The sequence below is a fragment of the Scyliorhinus canicula genome, chromosome 17 (assembly GCF_902713615.1).
Source record: "Scyliorhinus canicula chromosome 17, sScyCan1.1, whole genome shotgun sequence".
Lineage (NCBI taxonomy): Eukaryota > Metazoa > Chordata > Chondrichthyes > Carcharhiniformes > Scyliorhinidae > Scyliorhinus > Scyliorhinus canicula.
In genome coordinates, this window is record NC_052162.1 from 127,469,793 (window position 1) to 127,489,188 (window position 19,396).

Genomic DNA, 19,396 nt, shown 5'->3' on the forward strand with positions numbered 1-19,396 from the left:
CCCCCCCCCCCCCCCCCCCCCCCCCCCCCCCCCCCCCCCCCCCCCCCCCCCCCCCCCCCGGGGCCCCGTCCGCATGTCTAGTACACAGGCTTGCATAATATGGTCAAAACCTGCAGATGCAGAGATGAACCTTTCTACTCTTTTCTAGATGGCAAACTACGAAAAGATGTACTTCAAAAAGCCATTGGATATCTGCAGGAGGTACCTGGAGCATGTTGCACAGGTCGGTGTCACACATCAGGAGTTAATACCCGCACAGCATCACACACACACTCACTAGAAATGCTCAGCAGGTCGAGGCGGAGCCCGTGAAGAGAGAAAGAGTTATTGTTGCTGAAGCTGGAGGAGTTATTAATTTTTGCACGGTGACAGGGGCGGGGAAAGTTGGGAGAGGAGAAAGAACAAAGCACGAAGTTAGTGATAGGACCTAAAGCAGAAGTAAGTAAATGATGGAGGGAATGACGGCGCAAAAAAGGTGGGCCTAGATGATCTGTAAAAGGCAAGAGGCAAGCCATTACAGAGCACCTCTGTCCAAGAAAATGAGAGCACTGGTGTTTGTCTGAAATCTTTCAACTTTTAAAATTTAGAATACCCAATTCATTTTTTCCAATTAAGGGGCAATTTAGCGTGGCCAATCCACCTACCCTGCACATCTTTGGGTTGTGGGGGCGAAACCCACGCAAACACGGGGAGAATGTGCAAACTGCACACGGCCAGTGACCCAGAGCCGGGATCGAACCTGGGACCTCGGCACCGTGGCTAACCCGCTGCACCACCGTGTTTCCTGTGAAACCTTTGAACTTGGTGTTGGGTTGCGAAGGTAGCAAAGCGCCCAACTGGCAAGTTTTGGTCTGCTTATTTGAGGAGGGATATAGTTGTGTCAGAGGCAGTTCAGAGGAGGTTCACGAGATTCATTCCTGATATGGGGTGAAATTCTCCGACCCCCCCCAGCAGGGTCGGAGAATCGCCTGGGGCCGCCGAAAATCCGGCCCCCGCTGTGGCAGAGATTCTCCGCCACCCGGGAAGTGGTTGTGGTGGGAATCATGCCACTCCGATCGGCAAGGCCCCTGCGGCGATTCTCCGGCCCGCGATGGGCCGAAGTCCCGCCGCTAGGAGGCCTCTCCCGCCGCCGAGGTTTGAACCACCTCTGGTGGCGGCGGGATCGGCGGCGCGAGCGGGCCCCTGGGGGGGGGGGGGGGGGGGGGGGCCACGGTGGCCGGGCCCGTGATCGGGGCCCCCCGCTCAGACTCCGGGCAAGTGCACTGGTTGCACTCTTTCTCTTCCGCGGCCACCACGGCCTCCGCCATGGCGGAAGAGAAACCCACATTGCGCATGCGCCGACCGGCGAAAGCCTTTCGGCCAGCCCCGCTGCCGGGGGCGCCGGTTTTTTGCGCCAGTCTACTGGTGCCAACCGCTCCGGCGCGGGGCTAGCCCCCAAAGGTGGGGAGAATTCCCCACCTTTGTGGAGGCCCGACCCCGGAGTGGTTGGTGCCACTCCCCTACGCCGGGACCCCACGTCACGCCGGGGTAGGGAAGAATCCTGCCCATGAAGGGAGATTGTGCAGTTTAGGCCTATACTCTCTTGAGTTTAGAAGAATGAGAGTAAATCTAATTGAGGTACATAAAATTATAAAAGGGAATTGACAGAGTACACTTGGAGCGGATGCTTCCTCTTGTCGGGCAATCTAGGACGAGAGGCCATAGTTTTAGGATAAGGGGCAGTAGATTTAAAACAGAGATGAGGAGCAGTCACCTCTCTCAAAGGGTTATGAATCTGTGGAATTCACTCCAGAGTGTGGTGGATGCCGGGACATTGAATGAATTTAAGGAGGTGATAGACAAATTTTTAATTAGTAACGGGTTGAAGGATTATGGAGAACAGACAGGAAAGTGGAGTGGAGGCTGAGAGGAGATCAGGCGTGATCGTATTGAATGGCGAAGCAGGCTCGAGGATCTGAATGGCAAACTCTTGCTCCTTCATGGAATCCCTACAGGGCAGAAGGAGGCCATTCAGCCTATTGAGTCTGCACCGACCCTTCAAAAGAGCACCCTACCTAGGCCCAATCCCTGCTCTAGCCGTGTATCCCAACCAACCTTTGGACACTAAGGGTAATTTAGCATGGCCAATCCACCTAACCTGCTTTGGACTGTGGGAGGAAACCGGAGTACCCGGAAGAAACCCACGCAGACACGGGAGAACGTGCAGACTCCACACAGACAGTCACCTGAGGTCGGAATCGAACCTGGGTCCCTGGTGCTGTGAAGCAGCAGTGCTACCCACTGTGCCACCTTGCTGCCCCGTGTCACCCCGTGTTCTTATGTTCACCAGGATATGGATGTTGCTGGCCAGGCCCAGTATGTATTGCCCATCTCTAATTGCCCATCAAGAAGGCTTCTTGAACCGGCTGCAGTCCGTGTGGTGTGGGTAACACCCACAGTGCTGTCAGGGAGGGAGGGCCAGGATTGTGACCCAGCGACAGTGAAGGAACGGCCGATATATTTCCCAGTCAGGATGGTGAGTGTGGGGCTCGGAGGGGGGGAACTTGCAGGTGGTGGAGTTCCCCATGTGTCTGCTGCCCCCTTGTCCTTCTAGATGGTAGAGGTGGTGGGTTTGGAAGGTGCTGTCGAAGGAGCCTTGGTGAGTCGCTGCGGTGCATCTTGTAGATGGTACACACACTGCTGCCGCTGTGCGTCGGTGGTGGAGGGAGTGAATGTTTGTGGATGGGGTGCCGATCAAAGCGGGGCTGCTTTGTCCTGGATGGTGTCGAGCTTATCGAGTGTTGTTGGAGCCGCACTCATCCAGGCAAGTGGAGAGAATCCCATCACACTCCTGACTTGTGCCTTGTAGATGGTGGACAGGCTTGACAGGGAGTCATGAAGTGAGTTACACCTCACACGATTCCCAGCCTTTGAACTGCTCTGGTAACCACAGTATTTATATGGCTGGCCCCGTTCAGTTTCTGGTCAATGGTAACCTCCAGGATGTTGATAATGGGAGATTCAGCGATGGTAATGCCATTGAATGTCATGGGGCAATTGTTAGATTTTATGTTGTAGAAGATGGGCATTGCTTGATACTTGTATGGCATGAATGTTACTTGTCACTTGTCAGCCCCAAGCCTGGATATTGTCCAGCTCTTTCTGCATTTGGACATGAACTGCTTCATTAACTGAGGAGTTGCAAATGGTGCAATCATCAGCGAACATCCTCACTTCTGACCTTATGTTCGCAGGACGATGAAGCAGCTGAAGATGGTTAGGCCTAGGACACTACCCTGAGGAACTCCTGAACTCCTGCAGTGGTGTCTAGGGACTGAGATGACTGACCTCCAACCACCGCAACCCTCTTCCTTTATGCCAGGTATGACTCCCAACCAGAGGAGGGCTTTCCCCCGATTTCCATTGGCTCCAGTTTTGCGAGGGCCCTTGATGCCATACTCGGTCAAATGCTGTCTTGATATCAAGGCTGCTCACCTCCCCTCTGGAGTTCAGCTCTTCTGTCTCTGTTTGAACCAAAGCTGTGATGAGGTCAGGAGCTGAGTGACTCTGATGGAACCCAAACTGAGCGTCAGCGAGCAGGTTATTGCTGAGTAAGTGCTGTTTGATAGCACTGTTGATGACACTTTCCATCACTTTGCTAATGACCGAGAATAGAGTGATGGGGCTGCAATTGGCTGGATTGGATTTGCCCTGCTTTTCGAGGACAGGAAATACCTTGGACATATTCCACATTGCCGAGTAGATGCCAGTGAGGTTGGGCCTTGGTAGAGTGGTCTTTCGATGGGTCACTGCAGACTCGATGGGCTAAGTAGCCTCCTTCTGAACTGTGGGGATTCTGTGATACTTTGAGGAACTCCTGCAGTGACGTCCTGGAGCTGAGATGATTGGATTTGTTTATTGTCACGTGTACCGAGGTACAATAAAAAGTATTGTTCTCCGTACAGTCCAGACAGATCATTCCATACATGAAAACCATTTTTAAAAAGTTTAGAGTACCCAATTATTTCTTTGCAATTAAGGAGCAACTTAACATGTCCAATCCACATCTTTATGGTTGTGGGGGTGAGGCCCACGCAGACGGGGAGAATGTGCAAGCTCCATAGGGACAGTGACCCGTGGCTGGGATCGAACCCGGGTCCTCGGTGGGGTGAGGCAGCACTGCTAACCATTGCGCCACCGTGCCGCCCATGAAAAACAAACAGGGCATACATAAATACCCAATGTAAAGACATAGACACAGGCATTGGTTGAAGCATACAGTAGTGCAGTACTACTCAGTCGCGAAGATGTGTGAAGAGATCAGATCAGTCTATAAGAGGGTCATTTTGGAGTCTGGTAACAGCGGGGAAGAATTTGTTAGTGCGTGTTCTCAGACGTTTGTATCTCCTGCCCGATGGAAGAAGTTGGAAGAGTGAATAAGCTGGGTGGGAGGGGTCTTTGATTATGCTGCCCGCTTTCCCAATGATGGGAGACGGGTTCGCGTGATGGACTGGGCTGTGTTCACTGGGCTATTGTGCAAAGTATCGTACACATCCTTGTCAGCATCAATGGGGCCAAGGTGGAGATGGTTAACAGCTTCAAATTCCTAGGGTGCACAATACCAACAATCTGTCCTGGTCCACCATGTTCAGACTACCACCAAGAAAGCATGACAAGTGCCTATACATCCTCAAGAAACTAAGGAAATTCGGCATGTCCACACTGATACTTACCAACTTTTACAGGTGCACCATAGAAAGCATCCTATCTGGCTACATCACAGCCTGGTATGGCAACTGCTCGGCCCAAGACCACAAGAAACCTCAGAGAGTTGTGAACACCGCCCTGTCCATCACACGAACCTGCCTCCCATAGATTTACTTTTTCTACACCTCCCGCTGCCTGGAGAAAGCGGGCAGCATAATCAAAGACCCCTCCCAACCGGCTTACTCACTCTTCCAACTTCTTCCATCGGGCAGGAGATACAGAAGTCCGAGAACACGCACGAACAGGCTCAAAAACAGCTTCTTCCCCTCTGTTACCAGATTCTTAAACGACCCTCATATGGACTGACCTGATTAATATTATGTATGTATTTACATTGTGGGCCTTGTGTTGCCCAATTATGTATTTTCTTTTTATTTATTTATTTATTTATTTTTAATATAAATTTAGAGTACCCAATTCAGTTTTTCCAATTAAGGGGCAATTTAGCGTGGCCAGTCCACCTGCCCTGCACATTTTTGGGCTGTGGGGGCGAAACCCACGCAAACACGGGGAGAATGTTGAAACTCCACACGGACAGTGACCCAGAGCTGGGATCGAACTTGGGACCTCGGCGCTGTGAGGCAACAGCACTAACCACTGCGCCACCATGCTGCCCATATTATCTTTTTATTTTATTCGCTGATTTAGCTCACTGGGCTAAATCGCTGGTTTTTAAAGCAGGCCAGCAGCACGGTTCGATTCCCGTACCAGCCTCCCCGGACAGGTGCCGGAATGTGGCAACTAGGGGCTTTTCACAGTAACTTCATTGAAGCCTACTCGTGACAATAAGCGATTTAAATTAAATGTACGGAATGACCTGTTTGAACAGCTCACAGAAAAATACTTTTCACTGTACCTTGGTACACATGACAATAAACAAATCCAATCCAAAAGGCTGAGCAGGGGCTTGTACTCATTCACAAAAGAGAAATGCCTTCCTTGAACGTATTGGTGGACTTTCGGACTCCAAATATTAGCGCCAAGCCCTCCTCGATTCGAGCATATCATGGTTCAGGTTCCGCCACGGTCCTCAAGATGAAATCAATAGGGCGTTCCATGCCGTCAACCCATCTGTGGGCCAGCACCGCCCCAATGCCGTAGAGGAAGACATTGGATGTTAGGATTAACGAAGCTGGATCATCAGAGGTGTCCACCACCACACACTTGGCAATGTGGCTGGCTCTCCCCTTCGTCTCAGGGTATCCCTCAGGTCAGCGGTGGTTCCTGAGTGTGAGGCCCGGCTGCGGAATTGCCTCTGGGGTTGTCCTTTGGGAGATGATCTGACATGACTGGTATTATCCCGTTATGCAGCAGGAGTTCGAAACTGAGGGTGGGCCAAACTACAGACGCTATAGCCCATGGACCCCTGCAGCTCTTGCACCTCTTTCTCTGTGTGCCCACTGGACAGTGACAGCTCGATGGCCTGTTTTAAATCTGAGGTGGGTTCCACCAGCAGCTTCCTCTGAGTGACCGTGTTATTTATCCCACAAATCAGCCTAGCCCTCAGAGAGAGACAGTCTGAAATCACAATGCTCTGCCTAAGGTAGGTCAATAAGTCAGTGACTGATTCACCTGGAGACCTTGTTGCCATGTTAAACCTATACTGCTGGATGATAATGGAAGATCCAGGGTCAAAATGTTCATCTACCAGCTCATCAAACGATTTGGGGTCTGGTGCAGCCGAGTAAGACTCTTTATAATTCCAACAGTCGGGCCCAACAGGCGGTCAGGAGGATGACTTTCTGATGGTCTTCTCCCAAAATACTGTTAGCCTGGAAGAAGTACTTCATGCTTTCAACATACAGGCTCCAGCCTTCCATGCCTGCATTGAAGGCTTCTAGTTTACTGAATAGTGACATTGTGAACTTTTATGTCAACACATTCCGGGATAGTAATCACCTGGGGTGGTTAGGCGGTTCCACAAGCGAGTCTCATTTATTCTTGTCGCCAGTTTAGTAACTGAGGAAGCGGGCGGTGGTAGAACAAGGACATATCGAACACTGCCCAATCCAGTTCTTGTTGGGATAATCAATAGGTCAGGGCCCTGCTTGGGCCGACTTTATGTGTAGTACTAATAAGCTCCAACTGGGTGTTCTCAGCCCCCTATCTCGGAAGCTCGTACTTCACGAGTCCCATGGGGAGATCAACAGTGGTTTGATCCTCGTTGGGGCTATGACAATAATAATCTTTATTGTCACAAGTAGGCTTACATTAACACTGCAATGAGGTTACTGTGAAAATCCCCTACTCGCCACACTCCGGCACCTGTTCGGGTCACAGAGGGAGAATTCAGAATGTCCAATTCACCTAACAGCACGTCTTTTGGGAGTTGTGGGAGGAAACCGGAGCACCCAGAGGAAATCCACGCAGACACGGGGATAACGTGCAGACTCTACAGAGACAGTGACCCAAGCCGGGAATCGAACCTGGGGCCCTGGAGCTGTGAAACAACAGTGCTAACCACTGTGCTACTGTGCTACCCAATGATACAGTGGAGGATATGCCGGGCCATGAAGTTACAGATTGTGGTTGAGCACAGTTGTGCTGCTGTGATGGCCCAAAGCATCTCATGGATTGAGCTGCTAGATCTATTCGAAGTGCATCCTACTTAGCACAGTGGCAGTGCTGCATAACACAATTGAGGGTCTTCATCTTCACAAGGACTGCATGGTGGTCACTCTTATCGATACTGTTAAGGACAGATGCATCTGCGGCAGGCAGATTAGTGAGGATGGAGATCTGATTTAACGTAGTGGGATTGACAGCTGGTTGTGATGCAGAGCGAGGCCCATAGCGCGGGTTCCATACTGGCTGAGGAAATTCATGAAGGCTCTGGGACTTGCTGTGGCGGCCATCGAGTGAGTGGCCGCACATTTGGCAGCTCCCGCTCGAGGCGGTTTTGTAGGTCCTTTTCCCCGATTAACGGGCAGATGTTTGAAAGGAAAAAGGTGCAGGAGTGGTGGAGGAAGACTATACTCCACCGACGAATGAATTTGTGGACCAGAAGTTGTTTCAGAAGAAAGGAGCTGCTAGAGCAAGAAACGTTTCCTGCGACACAGGGAAAGATGGCGGGAGCAAGGGGCTGGCCCTGTCATCTCAATGGTCGATGGAACAGCTGATGGACTTTTGGAATGAAAAGTTCAGCCAGCAGAGAACGGAAGCTTGGAGGACCTGGCGAAGACGGCAGACCCACTGGAAGCGGGGATTGACCGGGTAGATGGAGAATGGAGACCCAATGTTGGGCGATCCAGAAGATGGAGGAGATGGTGGAGGAACATGAGGAGCAGCGTACTTCGTTAGCGGCCGAAATTGGGATGTTGCGGGATACCCAAAGTGGCACAAGGATAAAGTGGAGGATCTGGAGAACAGCTCCCGGAGACTGAATTTGAGCAAAGTGGGGTTGCCAGAGGGCACCAAGGGAGCAGGCGGTGGCTCTTATGGAGCCAAAATTCTGGAGAAGCTGATGATGGAGGGGGTCTTCGATCAGCCCCTGGAGATGGATCGGGCGCTGATGAGGAAGCCGCAACCGAATGAGTCGCCGAGGGCGATGGTGGTGAGGTTATACCGATTCCTGGATAAGGAAAGAATCTTGAGGTGGGCCAGGCAGATGAGGAGATGTACCTGGGAGGGTAACGAGCTCCGGGTACACCAAGACCTGGGTGCGGAACTGGCCAAGAGGAGAGCGGGTTTAACCGAGTTAAGTCTGCCCTCTATAAGAAGGGGGATGATGTTTGAGATGTTGTACCCGGCCTGCCTCTGGGTTACCCACAATGGTCGCGGGTATTAATTTGGATCACTAGAGGAGGCGATGGAGTTTGTGAGAGACAATGGACTGGCAGGAGAAAGAGGACATTGAACTGTGGAGGAGGGGTTTGGGGAGGTCGGCTCTCTCTGGCCCTTGCTGGGCAGTTGTTTTTTTTTCAACTGTTATTGTTATTTTTCCTGTCTCTCGGGGGGGGGGGGGGGGGGGGGGGGGGGCATCGGAGGAGAACCTTTTTTCACTCGGGGGTCGGTTTTCCCTTTTTTTTCTGTGTAGGGCTCTCTGATGAGCTGCTGGAGGGTTGCCCTGGGTAAGTGCACCTTTTCTTTCTATGGGTTATTCTCCTTCCTCTCTTTCTTATTGTTATGGTTGTTTGCACCATGGGAGAGTGTGAGCACAGATGGGCGGGGGCTGCCAAGCTAGCTGGGGGGGGGGCTAGTTCAAGGGGGTGCGATGGCGGGTGAGCAGATGGTTAATGTGTTGGGGGGTGGTTGGGATTGTTATTTTGTTTTGGGGGACTGCTGACAGGGGTGGGGCTGTTGAAGTACGTTAAGAGGGGGGTGATGATGGTCATCCGAGGGCGGCCTACAGAGTTGCGTGGCGCTAGCCCAAGAGGGGCTATGGTTGATCAGGGGGATATCCCCTTACCAGGCTGGTCACATGGAATGTGAGGAGACAGAATGGGCCGGTCAAGAGGTCCCACGTGTTCGTGCTTTTAAGGAGCTTAAAGCGGATGTGGCATTCTTGCAGGAAACACACCTGAAGATCGGGGTTCAGAACAGGCTAAGGAAAGGGTGGGTAGGTCACGGCGTCCACTCGGGATTAGATATGAAGACACGGTTTTAAATAAGCGCGTAGCGTTTGAGCTGGGGAACATAGTAGCAGACTCGGGGAAGGTTCGTAATGGTGAGTGGGAAATTGAAGGGGATGCCGGTGGTCCTGGTGAATGTTTATACCCCAAATTGGGAGGATGTTGAATTTATGAGGCGGGTGCTGGGATAGATCCCGGACCTGGATTCGCACCCGCTGATAATGGGGGAGATTTTGATACGGTTATTGACCTGAAATTGGATCGGTTGAGTCCGTGAACGGGAAGGGTATCGGCAGTGGCGAGGGAAAGGGTTTATGGAGTGTATGGGAGGAGTGGACCCGTGGATGTTTGGAAAGTCGAGGCTGAAGGAATTTTCGTTCTTCTCCCAAGTACATGGGTGTAATCCCGGATCGATTACTTTGTGATGGACAAGACTTTGCTGGTGGGGATGGTCGGCTGGGAGTATTTGGTGATTGTGGTCTCGAACCACGCGCCACATTGGGTGGACTTGCAAGTGGATCGGTGGGGTGGCCAGTGCCGCAGTGGAGGTTAGATATGGGGTTGTTAGCAGATGAGGAGGTTTGTGAGCGGGTGAGGGCTGCTATTCGGGGGTATGTGGAGCAGAATGACACGGGTGAGGCCTTGGCCGCCACACTATGGGAGGCGCTAAAAGCAGTGGTCAGGGGGGAGTTCATATCAATACGGCGCATAGGGACAAGATGGAGCGGGCTGAGGTGAAAAATGAAATGAAAATCGCTTATTGTCACAAGTAGGCTTCAAATGAAGTTACTGTGAAAAGCCCCTAGTCGCCACATTCCGGCGCCTGTTCGGGGAGGCTGGTACGGGATGGTGAGTCTGGTGCACAAGATCCTGCAGGTTGATAGGAGGTATTCGGAGGCCCCGAAGGCTGGGATATTGAAAGAGCGGCAGAAACCCCAGATGGAGTTTGGACTGGTGTCTACGGATAAGGGAGTGGGGCAGCTGAGGAACGCCAGGGGGACAGTCTATGATTATAGGGAAAAGGCGAGTAGGATGCTGGCACACCAACTGAGGAACAGGAGGCGGCGAGGGAGATCGGGAAGGTGAAGGAAACCCGGTGGGAGTGAATGGTGTATTTGAGGACTTTTACAAGAGGCTTTTTGATTTGGTCCCCCGGCTGGGGTGGAGGGAATGAGACGTTTTTTAGATGAGTTCCCCAAGGTAGAGGAGGACCTGGGAGAGGGGTTGGGACTGCCCATTGGATTGATGGAGGGTATGGGGACGATGCAGTAGTTAAAGGCCCCAGGCCCGGATGGCTTCCCGGTGGAATTTTATAAAAGGTTAGGGCAGCGGGGTGGTGCAGTAGTTAGCACTGCAACCTCATGGCACCGAGGTCCCAGGTTCGATCCCGGCTCTGAGTTACTGTCCGTGTGGAGTTTGCACATTCTCCCCGTGTTTGCGTGGGTTTCGCCCCCCACAACGCAAAGATGTCCAGGGTAGGTAATTTGGCCTCGCTAAATTGCCCCTTAATTGGAAAAAACAATTTAGCAAGAAAAAATTAGATTTTGGCCTCACGGACTGAGGACTATGTGCCAGGGATTAATAGGGGAGGAGCAGACGGAATTTGTTAAGGAGCGGCATCTGTCGGCCAATATTAGGCATTTGTTAAACGTTATAATGATGCCCTCGGAGGGGCGAAATGTGGAGGTAGCGGTCGCTATGGACGAAGGACTTTGATAGGGTAGAATGGGGCTATTTGTGGGAGGCGCTGGGTTTGGGTTCGGGAAGGGGTTTGTGGATTGAGTCCAGGTGTTGTACCGGGCACCGGCAGCGAGTGTACTGACGTACCAGGTGGGTTCTGGGTATTTTAGGCTACATAGGGGGACGAGGCAGGGGTGCCCACTCCCCGCTGCTTCTTGCCTTGGCAATAGAGCCACTGGCAATGGCACTTAGAGCGTCAAGGGATTGGCAGGGGATAGTGCAGGGGGGGGGTGGAGCATAGGTTCTTGCTTTATTTATCAAACCCACTGAAAGATATTGGGGGTTCCACTGGCATATTGGAGGAATTCGGCCGGTTCTCTGGGTACAAGTTAAACATGGGGAAGAGTGAGGTCTTCCTGATCCAGACGAGGGGGCAGGAGAGGAGGTTGGGTGAGCTGCTGTTGACGGTAGTGGGGGTGAGTTTCAGGTATCTGGGCAACCAGGTGGCGCGGAGATGGGAGTAGCTACATAAATTGAATATGACACGACTGGTGGAGCAAATGAAGGGGGATTTTAAGAGGTGGGACGTGCTCCCACTGTCGTTGATGGGACGGGTGCAGCCTGTAAAGATGACGGCTCTCCCGTGTTTTTTGTGTTCCAGAATCTCCTGATTTTTATTCCAAATGCATTGATATCAGGGTTTGTGTGGGCGAGTAAACCCAAGCAGGTGAAGAAGGTGCTGCTGGAGCAAGGATGTTGCTTGGGGAGCGGTGGTGGTGGGGCGGGGGGGACGATGTGCCTGGCCTTGCCAAATGTGATGAACTATTACTGACCATGGTGAGGAAGTGGGTAGTTGGGGGGTCGGGGGGGTGGGGGTCGGTGTGGGAGCGGATGGAGGCAGCCTCGTGTAAGGGCACTAGCTTAGGGGCACTTTGCCATTCTCGCTGGCCAGGTACTCCACAAGTCCAGTGGTGGTGGCAGGCCTGAGGGTGAGGGGACAGTGGCGGCAGTACCTGAGGCTGGAGGGGGGCCTCGGTTTGGGCATCGATCTGCGGGAATCATAAGTTCCCTCCAGGTGGGCTGGATGTGAGGTTCTGTGGGTGACAGTGGGCAGGGATTGAGCAGTTTGGGGGCCTATTCGTTGGGGAAGCTTTTCAAGCAAGATGGGGCTGGTAGAAGAATGAGCTGCCCAGTGGGAATGGGTTCCGGTATTTGCAGGTGAGGGACTATGAGGAAGCAGGTGCCGTCCTTTCTCGATGTGCCGCCCAGGGGTTGCAGGACAAGGTGGTGTCGAAAACAGGTGGGGTGAGGGCAGAGTGTTGGAGATCTATAAAGAACTAATGGACTGGGACGGCGCCCCGATAGGGAGACATCAAGCGCAAGTGGGAGGAAGAACTGGGGAGGGAGTTGGAGGCTGGGCTCCGGGGGGAGGCTTGGAGGGGAGTGAACGCATCCTCTTTGTGTGCAAGGGTTATCCAGTTCAAGATAGTCCAGAGGGCACATATGACGGTGGCCAGGGTGAGTAGGTTTTGTGAGGAGGTGGAGGGCGATGTACGGTGTGGGCGATGCGCGGGTGGGCCTGCGAACCATGTGAACATCTTTTGGGCTTGTCCGAAGCTGCAGGGATTCTGGCGAGGGTTTGCGGACGTTATGTCTGAGGTGGTGAAGGTGGTCCCGAGTCCAGAAGTGGCAATTTTTGGAGTGTCGGAAGACCCGGGAGTCCAGGGAGGGAGAGAGGCCGATATGCTGGCCTTTGCCTCCCTGGTAGCCCGGAGACAGATCTTGCTGGAGTGGAGGGACCGGGAGTCCAGGGAGGGAGAGAGGCCGATGTGCTGGCCTTTGCCTCCCTGGTAGCCCGGAGACAGATCTTGCTGGAGTGGAGGGACCCGGGAGTCCAGGGAGAGAGAGAGGCCGATGTGCTGGCCTTTGCCTCCCTGGTAGCCCGGAGACAGGTCTTGCTGGAGTCGAGGGACCCGGGGCCGCCGAAACCTCGTGGAATTCCTCAGGTTGGAAATGATCAAGTCCTCCGTGAGAGGGACTGTGGAGGGGTTTAAAAAAAGGAGGAGGTGGAGTGTAGCGGTAGGGACGGTGCACGGTTGAGTGTTAGAGGTTTATTTGCTATATTCTTGGTTGTGGTTGTGTTTGTGTTTGATGTATATTTACAAATGCCTTAATAAATACATAAAAAAAAAAATTCATGAAGGATCCGCCTTCCCGACCGTTGCCCCTTTCCTGAATTGTGGTGACCTCCAGGTTAAATCACCACCAGTCAGCTCTTCCCCTCAAAGGGTAAAGCAACCTATGATCCACCTGTGGTGAGGATGAGGTGAAGTCTGCTTTTCCCTCTTATGGGCTCCCTCACCACCTGCTGCAGGCCCAATCTAGCAGCTATGTCCTTCAGGACTCGACCAGCTCAGACTGTGGTGGTACTATCAAGCCACTCTTGGTGATGAATATTGAAGTCCCCCCCGCCTCCCAACCCAGAATACAGCCTGTACCTTGCCATCCTCAGTGCTTCCTCCAAGTGACGCTCAACATGAAGGAGTACTGATTCATCAGCTGAAGAGGGCCTGTATGTGGTAATCAGCAAGAGATATGAGACTTCATGGGGTCCAGAGTGGATGTTGAGGACTCCCCCAGGGCAACTCCCTCCCGAATGTAAACCACTGTGTCGCCACCTCTGCTGGTGATAGTGGTGTCTGGGACATCGCCTGTAAGGTATGATTCTGTGAGTATGACTGTCAGGCTGGAGCTTGACTATTCTGTGAGACAGCTCTCCCAACTTTGGCACAAGCCCCCAGATGTTGGTAAGGAGAACTTTGCAGGGTCGACAGACCTGGGTTTGCCACTATCGCTCCTGATGCCGAGTGGTCCCCTGTCTGGTTTCATTCCTTTTTTTCACAATTTTGTCACAGCTGAGTGCGTTCGCTAGGTCATTTCAGAGGATAGCAGTTCAGAGTCAACCACAATGCTGTGGGGGATGTGGAGTCATGCAGGTTTCCTCTTCCCTAAAATGAGATATTAGTGAAGCAGATGGGGGATTTTTTAACACCAGTCGTCTCATCGGTCCTGATGGATTCAAATTCTACCGCCTGCCATGGTGGGTTTCGAACCTGGTTCCCCGGGGCTTTATCCTGGGTCTCCGGATTGCCAGCCTTGCGATAATACCACTTCGCTGCTGCCCCCTTCCGTTAAGCCCTGCCTGAAGTGGCTCAGGAGCCCCCACTCTGGCGCGGCCGTCTCTGCGTATTTGCTGCAGAGGAAGGCCCGGAAATTTATGTGCATGATGCGCTGTCGTCCGTTTCATCTGGGCCCTCTTCCCAACCAGCTGTGCCTTCCGTTTCTGCTCACCTCTCCCGGAGCCTCTCCAAACAGTCGTGGCCTTCCAGAGGTCACGGCCGTCATGAGGGTGGATAGCTGTTTCCCTGCTACTGTCAGCGTCTATGTCCGCCGTCTCCCTATCTCTCTAACAGGTGTGCATGCCCAAGAGGTCGTGGCCCAGCGGCCAGTTCACCCTACAGGAGATCTTTGAGCAAATGCAAAGGTGTGAAATAGAAGCAGCCGATTGTGGGGCTCGGAGGGGAACTTGCAGGTGGTGGTGTTCCCCATGTGTCTGCTGCCCCCTTGTCCTTCTAGATGGTAGAGGTGGTGGGTTTGGAAGGTGCTGTCGAAGGAGCCTTGGTGAGTCGCTGCGGTGCATCTTGTACATGGTACACACACTGCTGCCGCTGTGTGTCGGTGGTGGAGGGAGTGAATGTTTGTGGATGGGGTGCCGATCAAAGCGGGGCTGCTTTGTCCTGGATGGTGCCGAGCTTCTCGAATGTTGTCGGAGCCGCACTCATCCAGGCAAGTGGAGAGAATCCCGTCACACTCCTGACTTGTGCCTTGTAGATGGTGGACAGGCTTTGGGGGGGGGGGGGGGGGGGGGTTTCAGGAGGTGACTCACCGCTGGATTCCCAGCCTCTAACCTGCTGTTGTCGCTACAGTGTGAATGTGGGGGAGGGGGTCAGAAATCACACATAGAAAGCATAAGGACGGCAGATTTTCCTTCATTTATGAACCAAATGTCTTTCTATGTCAATCAACGGTAATTGTCACGGTGACCATTATATTCCAGATTTTATGAATTGAATTTAAATTCCAGCTGATTTGGTGGGATTTGAACCTGTATTTCCCAAAGCATTAGGCTGGTCCAACGACATTACCACTATGCCATCGTCTCCCCTTGGTATTAGGTTTAAATGTGTCTACGGTGTCAATTATCTGTTCTCTGGGACTATGCGGTACATACATCCCCGGGTTTCAGGTATCTGTTCCCTGGGGCGATGCTGTACGTACATCCCCCGGTTTCAGGTGTCTGTTCCCTGGGCCTTTGCTGTACGTACATCCCCCGGTTTCAGGTGTCTGTTCCCTGGGCCTGTGCTGTACGTACATCCCCCGGTTTCAGGTGTCTGTTCCCTGGGCCTATGCTGTACGTACATCCCCCGGTTTCAGGTATCTGTTCCCTGGGCCTGTGCTGTACGTACATCCCCCGGTTTCAGGTATCTGTTCCCTGGGCCTGTGCTGTACGTACATCCCCCGGTTTCAGGTATCTGTTCCCTGGGCCTGTGCTGTACGTACATCCCCCGGTTTCAGGTATCTGTTCCCTGGGCCTATGCTGTACGTACATCCCCCGGTTTCAGGTATCTGTTCCCTGGGCCTGTGCTGTACGTACATCCCCCGGTTTCAGGTATCTGTTCCCTGGGCCTATGCTGTACGTACATCCCCCGGTTTCAGGTATCTGTTCCCTGGGCCTGTGCAGTACGTACATCCCCCGGTTTCAGGTATCTGTTCCCTGGGCCTGTGCTGTACGTACATCCCCCGGTTTCAGGTATCTGTTCCCTGGGCCTGTGCTGTATGTACATCCCCCGGTTTCAGGTGTCTGTTCCCTGGGCCTGTGCAGTACGTACATCCCCCGGTTTCAGGTGTCTGTTCCCTGGGCCTGTGCAGTACATACATCCCCGAGGTTAAGGTGTCTGTTCCCTGGGCCTGTGCGTACGTACATCCCCGGGTTTAAGATGTCTGTTCACTGGGCCTGTGTGGTACGTACATCCCCGAGGTTAAGGTGTTTGTTCCCTGGGCCTGTGCTGTAAGCACATCCTTGGGTTTCATCTGTCTGTCCCCTGGGTCTGTGCTGTATGTACGTCTCCGGGTTGAAGGTGTTTGTCCCTAGACCTGTGCTGTATGTTGTGCTGGATACCTGATCAGCCCTCAACAATGGCTAAGATATTGAACCAGACGGATAACCTTTTAAAGTTTCAAGACGGTGACAAAACATTGATTAGTTCGTGAGTGATCATATAAGAAATAAGACTTGGTTATTTTCTCAACAAATTTTATTACAACAAAAGAAAAGAAAACAATATTGAAACTTTAAACTTCAACTAACACTGACAGATTACATGCTGTTTCTTAACCCTAACACTAGTTCCCACCAATCAACATTTTTCATGAAAATATAGCTTTCGTTCCACTTACACATACAAGGCAAAAGCAACACTTGCATTTAGGAAGCAATGTTTCTTCGATTACGGAAATTGGTTCAGAACCCTTCTCTCTGCGTCTTTTTTCTCTTTCTCTCTCTTGCATTCCTTAACGAGAATGGGACCATGTGACTCAGCAGGTGTGAGCGTATCCACCCCATCCACAAATATTCGCTCCCTCCACCACCGACGCACAACGGTGTGAGCGTATAGGTGTAAGTCTGTTGCTAGCAGTCCTTTAACCCCTAAATTGCCCGCTATAACTGGGATCCCATTTCTGGACCCAAGTTCCTAATATCTCCCACATCGTGACAATGTACATCCTGGGTTTAGGTGTCCGTTCCCTGGGACTGTGCTGAACGTACATCCCCACTTTTAAGGTCTCTAGAAGCCCCTCACGGCGTTCGATCCTGGCCCCAGGTCACTGCCTGTGAGGAGTTGCCACATTCTCCCTGTGTCTGCTTGGGTCTCAAGCCCACAACCCAAAGATGTGCAGGGTTAGGTGAATCAGCGACGCTTAATTAACCCTTAATTAGAAAAATTTTAATAAAAAGGCCTCGACAAGCCTGGGACTGTGCTGCATGTACATCCCCGGTTTTAAGGTCTGAACAACCCTTGGACTTCGCTGTACTACGTATGACCCCGGGTTTAAAATGTCTACAACCCTGGGACAGTGCTGTACGTATGTCCCGGGTTTAAGGTGGCTGCTCCCTAATACGTCTCCCTGCTTCTTCACAGGTGACTAAATTCCAGAGGAAGCAGACTGAGCTACACCTGACCTACTATAAGTTCAGGATTTCTAAAATGGAGGCTGCCATGCAACAGGCACAATGCAAAATAATATCCCAGGACAAGTAAGTGTAGGCCTCCGTCGACCGAACTGAACAATCCTTCTTCGCGCTGTATTCCTCTGATCCCAACACTTTCACTTTTAACAGTGACCCCCCTCTTCATTTTTTAAATTAAAAAAAAATTCCAATTAAGGAGCAATATAGCAGGGCGGTGCAGTGGTTAGCACTGCTTCCTCACGCCGCCGAGGACCCGGGTTCGATCCCAACCCCAGGTCACTGTCCGTGTGGAGTTTGCACATTATCCCCGTGTCTACGAGGGGCCTCAACCCCACAACCCAAAGATGTGCAGGGTAGGTGGATTGGCCACGCTAAATTGCCCCTTAATTGGAAAAAAAGAATTGGGTACTCTAAATTTATTTTTAAATAGGAGCAATTTAGTGTGACCAATCCACCTACCCTGCACATCTTTGGGTTGTGGGGATGAGACCCAAGCAGACACGGGGATAATGTGCAAACTCCACATGGATAGTGACCCGGGGCCGGGATTGAACCCGGGTTCTCGATGCCATGACCCCCTCTTTCATACTGTGCTGCCGCCTTTTCATCATTCCTGCGCCATGTATAACCAGGTACCTGTAGTTTGTTTCCTTAATGATGTTAGGTTAATTAAATACTGCGTTTGCCCCCCTCCCCGGACACTGGTAGCTGTGGACAATATTCGCTGTAATCTGGGGATTCCCAAACAACGGGTTGCACCCCCCGAACCTCCCATTGGGGGTCACAGGACAAGTAATTGATGGTGGGGAGGAGGGGCAGTTTCATGAGCGCAGAGGCTGCGTTGCCCTCGGTGGAGCGGAGACGGTTTGACAGTTCAATGCCGCGCCCGTGATCCGGCGGCATCCTGGTGGTTACCATTCACCAGAAATTGAACTGGACCAGCCACATAAATACTTTGGCAACAAGGGCAAGTCAGAGGCTGGGAATCCTGCGGCGAGTAACTCACCTCCTGACTCCCCCCAAAGCCTGTCCACCATCTACAAGGCACCAGTCAGGAGTGTGATGGGATACTCTCCACTTGCCTGGATGAGTGCGGCTCCGACAACACTCGAGAAGCTCGACACCATCCAGGACAAAGCAGCCCCGCTTTGATCGGCACCCCATCCACAAACATTCACTCCCCCCACCACCGACGCACAGCGGCAGCAGTGTGTGTACCATCTACAAGATGCACCGCAGCGACTCACCAAGGCTCCTTCCACAGCACCTTCCAAACCCACCACCTCTACCATCTAGAAGGACAAGGGGGCAGCAGACACATGGGGAACTCCACCACCTGCAAGTTCCCCCCCTCCGAGCCCCACACTCACCATCCTGACTGGGAAATATATCGCCGTTCCTTCACTGTCGCTGGGTCACAATCCTGGCCCTCCCTCCCTGACAGCACTGTGGGTGTTACACACACCACACAGGGACTGCAGCCGGTTCAAGATGGCAGCTCACCCACCACTTTCTCGAGGGGCAATTAGGGATATTGGGCCTAGTCACCGACTCCCCCATCCCGCGAATGAATAAAACAAAATCAAAGTTTATCTTTACTTATTTTTGGTTCCACCCTTCACCACCAGGGAGTTAGGAGCACTGAAGAGCCAAGTTACCGAAATGAAGAAGCTGCTCGCTGCTGCTAAGGTGAGACTCCTCCTCTAATTGAGCGAGACTGCCTCGCACTCAGAATATCCAAGAGGACAGCAGGCCACCCGACTTGGCTGTGACTGATCCTCCCCCTCGGCCAACCCCTCCCACCAGGAGTTCTTCACTCCCTTGGCTCTTCTTCCTCTCACCGCCCTCCCCATGCCTTCCCCTCTGTGGTCCCGAATCAGTCTACCTCTTGCCTCTCTCATTCCAGCCCATAACCACCCACCCTGCTCCCCTCACTCCCCCTTCCCCCTCACCCTCCCCATCTCATTTCCCCTCACCCTCACTTTCTCCTCCACACTCTCTCACTTCAAGAAGGAATTAGACATCGCTCTTGGGGCTAAAGGGACCAAGGGAAATGGGGGGAAGGCGGGATCGGGTATTGAACTTGATG

General features: G+C 52.5%; 1 protein-coding gene across 3 annotated transcripts in view; it reads left to right on the plus strand.

The window, feature by feature from the left end:
* Nucleotides 1-154: 154 nt before the first annotated feature.
* The window catches only part of LOC119951740 (RING finger protein 212B-like), a 108,782-nt gene continuing 89,540 nt past the window's right edge, over nt 155-19,396 (plus strand). For all 3 annotated transcript variants that reach the window (XM_038775049.1, XM_038775051.1, XM_038775050.1), the window contains exons 1-3: nt 155-223; nt 17,258-17,373; nt 18,936-18,996. In XM_038775049.1, coding sequence (XP_038630977.1) covers nt 167-223; nt 17,258-17,373; nt 18,936-18,996 — 234 coding nt within the window. In that variant the 5' untranslated portion in view covers nt 155-166. The remainder of the gene's footprint in view (nt 224-17,257; nt 17,374-18,935; nt 18,997-19,396) is intronic.